Source organism: Monodon monoceros, unplaced genomic scaffold (genome assembly GCF_005190385.1).
Source record: "Monodon monoceros isolate NGI ecotype Baffin Bay Population unplaced genomic scaffold, NGI_Narwhal_1 Super_Scaffold_22, whole genome shotgun sequence".
In the NCBI taxonomy this organism is placed as follows: Eukaryota; Metazoa; Chordata; class Mammalia; order Artiodactyla; family Monodontidae; genus Monodon; species Monodon monoceros.
In genome coordinates this window covers 93,139,136-93,145,424 of record NW_021703779.1, presented here as the reverse complement: position 1 = coordinate 93,145,424, position 6,289 = coordinate 93,139,136, and the positions used below count along the sequence as shown (strand labels likewise).

The following is a 6,289-nucleotide window of genomic DNA, read 5'->3' as shown; positions in this document are numbered from 1 at the left end:
CAGGCTCACCAAGGCATCAGCAGCGCTATTGTGATTTCAAGGATGGGTTCTTGACCCAACTCAAAATCCTGAGGACTCTTAGAACAGTGATGGCTGTGGTGAGCCACTCTTAAGTTTTCTTCAAGACACCTAACAGTTATCAGAGGCCCTTTCCGTGGGGCTTAGGAGCCCTCTGTGGGCGAAAGCAGGTTTCTAAGTTGTCCCCTGTCCCTCCACACACACACCCACCTCCATCCTGCCTTTAAGGGCACCAACGCTTGGTCACTTCATTAGCCGCGACGTGGGTTTGGGAGATGCCCGGAAATGATAAGCAGCCTGCTAGGGCATAATTTTCGAGGCCAACTCATCCTGCGTCCCGCGCACCGGCTCAGGACCAGGCCAGGTGCACGCAGAGAGGCCGACGTGCGGGAGGAGAGGGGGTTGCGGGCTTCCAGCGGGGAAGTCAGAGGGTAGCCGGGGTCTTCAGGCCGCGCGCGAGCGGCGGGGAGCTCCTAGGTGCATCCAGCGCAGAGGGGGCGGAGGGGCGCGAGGAGATGTGCGGTCCCTTTAAGACCCCAACGCTCGCTTAGCCAGAGGAGGGGGGTGCCGTGTGGGCGCTGCGTGATGGGAAAGTCGCCGGCTGAGCCTCACACTTTCTCCCGATTTCTTAACTTTCGGGTCGGGGGAGCGGGGAGAGAGCGGCGGTGCCGGGGCGGAGAAAGGGTGCGGGCTTGTAGCGGCTGCTTGCTCGCGGAATTCCCGCCCGCGCCGAGCGGCCGGCCTCTCGGGCCAAGTGGGGAGCGGGCGGCGGGCGGGCAGGTGGCCCCGGGCCGCCGCGCCCGCGCCTTGTCTCTGCCCCCGGGAGCCGAGCGAGCCGCTGTTCCCTCGTGGTGTGAGGGCGGTGATGTTTTTCCTCCCACCCACTTTTGAGTCCCCCCTCCCCCCTCGCGCTCACTCCAGCTCTCGCCACAACCTGCGAGTCCTCGTCCTCGGAGGAGCGCCCCGGGGAGCTCGGAGCGCTTGCACGCGTGGAAGACGGAGGAGGCCGGTGGCCAGGTAAGTGAGCGGTGTCCGGCGCCCGTTTCCCCTCCCTTCCTTTCCAGCCTTTGCACAGGTGGGCCGTCTTCCCCCAGGGCGCCCAGAACTTCCCCGACCTGCCACCCTAACCCGCTCTCCGCCACAGCTGCCCGCGGCCCGGCTCGAGGTGGAGCCCAGGGCGCCAGACCAAGGCAGGTCGGAGGCCCTCGGATTCGAACTCACCACTCGCCACTCTCGCTCGGCCTGTGTAGTTCCAGGCTCTGGAGCTGCGGGGAGGCCACTTGGGTAGCTACGTAACGGGTTTCTACGGTCCCCTTAGTGATCGCATGTGTCCCGAGCCTTTTGCTGGCTTGCTGAGGTGCCCTGGACCCGTAGGTAGTTCATACGTGCTCAAGTTAACCAAACAGGGCGGACTGGGCGAGAGGCTCCTCTATGCTCCCTCTGGACATCTGCCTCATTTTCCGGCCCGGACCACTGGCGTCTGGGTTGGAGACGCTAGGCTCGGGGAGCAACGCAGTGTTGCCAGAACTTAGGGCCTGGAAAGCCTGGCTTCTGGTGCCTGCCGGCCCTGCCACTAACTTTATGAGAATGGGCAATTGAGTTCTCTGGGCTCCAGGATGCCCATTTTGAAGGTGGAGTTGTTGTGGGGGAGTAAAATGAAATGATAGATAGCAAAGGTGTTTTGCAAGCCAAATGGCGGGGCATTGTTCTTCAGTCATAGCAGCGATGAAGGCATCTCGACTCAGACCAGAGACACCCTGGCCTGAAGCTGCCATTTTTCAGTGACAACCTACCACCAGTGAACCGAGCTTTTCTTGTTGGGTGGTAGACCGGGGAGAGGATTTTAGCTGATGGACACGGGCCTGAGAATCCAGTGTCTTCTTATTGTTTGTTGGAAAGAGGATTGCTACCCTGGAGGCTGCCCCACAGATGATAGTGAATGTGAGATTGCAAGGGCATTGAAGCCTCTCGGCAGGATTAAAGAAACACTGTGGGTCCTGAAGAGCTGGCCCATGTGCTCATCCCTTAGCCTTCCTTTGGGAACGTCTCTGATTCTGTTCCACCCAGGAGACCTCTTCTGTGAACCGACAGACCCCTGGCACTTGATGGCCCAGATTGCCTTGCAGTCCCAGCCTTGGTCCCTTTGCTTGACGCAAATGAACTTTGTGAATGCTTGTTTCATGGAGGCACCTTAATGGATGCATTCCTTTAGGTTCTGACCTGTTTCTTGTTCTCTTGTAAAGTGCACTCACCCTCTCCCACTCTGAAGTGTTAGTCCCAGAATTTTGTTTTCTTTGTTGTTTTCTTGTTGGGGCCTGGATGCCCCCAAAATATGTCAATGGCTACATTTCTAAGTAACCTGTAAAAGAGCCAGTGCAAGTTCAACGGCACAACGGCCTGTGTGAAGCAGACAGAGAGTTAATACCGAAATAACTCCAGTTAACTGGGTCAAAGTGTAATTTGAAAAATTAAGGACAGTTTGGCTCTTTGCAAGTGTAAGAGTCGGCATGCTTGCTCAGCAATGCTTGCTGGTGTTTATTGCTGCAGCCCTAACAAATGTCTTGAACGGCCCCCCTTCCCCAAAAGAAAAAGTTAAAGCGATAAAGAGAAATTGAACGGAGACCTGGGGAGGGAACTCTTCCAGGTTTATAGCTCTGCACAGAATACAAAGGCAGGACTTCAGGATCTTGTAAATCAAAAGTGATTATTTATAAAGAGATTCGTTTTCTGATGTTCTACATCCCAGCCGGGGAGGCCACACAGATGACAGGAACGCCAAAAGAGATTAATTGCTCTCTAGTCACCAACTTCTCTCTTTGCTCATACCATTAGTTGAGACCCAAGAAAAGCAAAAAAATTCTAAGATCTGTTTTCTTGCCAGCTTAAATTATGAGGCAATGCTACTGTTCACCGAATCACCCAACCATTGTACAAGAAAAACAACCCGGTTGGTTCTTGCATGGGGAGACCCGAAAACCGTGGTTTCAGAAATCCCCCCTGAGACCCATACGTGATTGTGATAAATTGGATTTCAGCGGTTAAAAAAAAATCTTTCTCATTTGGAGGCTTGGGGGATAAGCTTATTAAAGTAGGCTCAGGAAGAAACCTCACTGGGATGAGTAGCTGTGTTAAAGCATTCGTGGAAATGATTTGCTTCAGTGGAACCTGGTAACTCTCAGAGGACAGAGGTAGACATTCCAGTGATTGAAGCTGGGCCAAAAGCTCACAGAGGGGACCAAGACATGAGAACCCAGGTCTTTGGAAGGCTAGGAACATGTCCCAGGAGAATTTATCCTTGTTTAAGGAGCAGGGAGGACGTAGAGAGGCAGACCAGTTCTGCAAATCCTGGCTGATAGCATAACTTATTCTCCATGGACAGTTTTTCTTTGGTTACTTACATACTCGTAATTTGAAACAATGGATTTTAAATTACCTGGCCAACTTCATAGCGTTTAAAGTAAGAGCTGTGGCATCCACATCACGGCCCAAAGACAATTCAGCTCTCCAGAATGATCATCTTGCATTCCATCCAGCTCTCTATACTCAATATTTAGGTTGGACCCTCTGAAAAGATCGTTGAGCTCAGTTCCCATCCAATGTTAACCCCAGATTGAAATGTGGTGTTTCTCGAATTATTTAAATATTTTCAAATCACCCGTTGGAAGAGTTTTTCCTTATAGATCTCATAGGAGACACAGGAGAAACATTGATCAGTCGTGCCTCATCCCTGAAGGATTAATAATAACGGTAGTCTTGAAGCTAAGATCAGTTAACTTTCATTTCAGAAATTGTTTGGGTCACTGCCTATTATTTTTGTTTGCCAAAATGGCCATTTTGCAAACCCCAGTTTCCCTTTTCTCCCAAAGAAAATCTCTTGAGAAATCAACTTTAATTCCCTTAGAAATGAGGATTTCAAAATTTATTTTTACTTTCCTATGACTTGCCTGCAAGGATTTAGCCTCAGCGTTGTATAGGAATGTATGTTCATCCGCTTGAATTTCTCCCCACAGTCTTTGCAAGACAGGAGAGGCAAGTTCTCTTTTCTTAGCAGAAAAACAATGCTTTCACTTATGTAAATTCTCCAGCACTTTTCCCCCAGCAAGTTAGGAGCCTAAGCATCAGAGATCTCCATCAGTTCCAGAGGATCTGTTCTAAGTCTTTTTTTCTGCTTTCTTCCCAACAGCTTGAGTACCCAGGGCCCTGAAAGTTTCAAGTTGCCTTTTGCAGTGGCCAGAATGAGAAAAAAGTGGAAGATGGGAGGCATGAGATACATCTTCTCCTTGTTGCTGTTCTTTCTTTTCCTAGAAGGAAGCAAAGCAGAGCAAGTAAAACGTAAGTGTCTTGAGTTTAAAAAACAAGATACTTTCTTGTAATTTCTTTGAAAATGTGATTATAATCTGAAGAGATTGTGATTTAGCCCAAATGTGGCCGTGCCATTATTCTAAGAGAAGAAAGTGAATGTTACTGGTTTTTGCCTGAGTTGGTAAAAGAATGAGAGCTTTGACTCGGGCTGACTAAATTTGGGGCTGTTTTTCTGATTATCATATAGTTTTCATCTCATAGGACACATGACACATTAGCCTATTTTCCTTTTCCTGTTCTAAACTGTACAAATCTCATTCCATTTTACGTAATTCTTGAAATATCTGACAGATGAGCTGGATTTTTTCCCAAATTTCAGACTCTTCAGCAAAGGTTTTCAGTTTATGAAAAAGAATAACACCGAAAAGAAAAAGAAAAAAAAAGAAAAATGTAAAGCAGGCTCTGCCTCTTCCCTTCTGCTGAAAAACGAAGAAGGAAAAAACCTTCACATGAACTGGGTTGAGATGAAAAATCCTTTGAGGAAATTGAGATTCCAGGGACCGTGAGCAAATTGGATGCCATTTATTGAAAGGAACGTCCCCACAAAGCCAGGGAATATTTCTAGAAAGTCAGCGATCCGTGTGATGGGCTGACACATTGGAGAAAGCAGAGTGGCAGGAAAGGGGGGTAATTAACCCTCTTCGCAGCCACATTTGGGAGATTTATGAGTAACCGTTGACACCGCTGCCCTTGTTAGGAGCTTTCTGCTTGCCTTTGCCCACTGTGAGCCTCACCTTCTTTGGGCCACTTGCAGCCACCTCTGAGGTGGACCCTGGCCCTAAATTTGAAGGAAAAGCCATCGCTCTAGTTCCCCTTTTTGGCTGCGTCAAAAGAAGCACAAAGTGGAACTGGTCCAAGAGGGGCATTCTCTGCTCCACTGAGCTTATTCATGAGAAGGAACTGTGCAAATATGCTTGGTAGGAGCTGAAACAGCATCTGAAGCCCATCACTTAAACATTTATTTCCTTTATCAGCATAAGTTAAATATATCAGGCATGAGGCTTGCTGACAGGGAGAACAGTGCCAAACCTGTTCCATTGTTACCTGTGTTTCTGCCCCACTACGATTTTCATAGTAAAGTGAGTCTCCTTCCTGGGAGAAATAGTGCTTTTGATTAGGCTTTTAAACATGAGTAATCCGTGGTGATATCTAGTATGATCGAGGCACAGCAGGAAGTTTAGCAGGACACGGTATCATTAAGGAAGCTTGGATCAGCCTCTTCTCTTGCAGTCCTCAACGGACCTCCTTCTCCTTCTACTTGAATGTGTAATCGACCTCAGAACCCTCCTCTTCCAGAAGTCCTCCTTGATTTAAGTGGATATGATAGAAAAGTTGTCCATCCATTCTCAGCTGAACTCACAAGCAGATGGGCTTAAAAATCCTTCCTCTCTTAGGAAGAAACTTCCCTTATGGACTTACTGGCAGCATGGGGAAGCTTGCAACTGTTTGTTAGAAGACCATCTCTTCTGGGAAGCCTTCCATATTCGTGAAGAATTGAGGAATATTGTCCATGCAACTTAGAGCTTAACTGACAAACCAAAGAAAAATATGATTGAAAAACGATTGACAGACCCCCAAAACTATCACTCTGACATTTCCTACTGCTTATGAATCTGTCCCAAGCCCCTTTGATATTCAGTTGGTGTCAAAATGATTATGTAACAGATGGACCAGTTCTGGTCTAGTGTTTCAGGCTTATAGTCAGATAATGAGGCTAAGGTCATGGTCATTCCCTGAATGAGCCACTCAGCATCATCATTCTTTGTGGCCACACCCAAGCTAACTGTCTCGAAGACATGTGCAAATTTACCTCCACTAAAAGGAAACTCTCAAAGCATATGCCCTAGGTATGTTGCCTTGATACACACACACACACACACACACACACACACACACACACACACACACA

The 6,289-nt window shown here is 48.5% G+C and overlaps 1 protein-coding gene across 2 annotated transcripts in view; it reads left to right on the top strand.

Annotated features, from left to right (window-relative positions):
* The first annotated feature begins 869 nt into the window (after positions 1-869).
* CHRDL1 (chordin like 1) overlaps positions 870-6,289 on the top strand; it is a 112,563-nt gene continuing 107,143 nt past the window's right edge. For both annotated transcript variants that reach the window (XM_029240734.1, XM_029240735.1), the window contains exons 1-2: positions 870-1,035; positions 4,202-4,350. In XM_029240734.1, the coding sequence (XP_029096567.1) occupies positions 884-1,035; positions 4,202-4,350 (301 nt within the window). In that variant the 5' untranslated portion in view covers positions 870-883. The remainder of the gene's footprint in view (positions 1,036-4,201; positions 4,351-6,289) is intronic.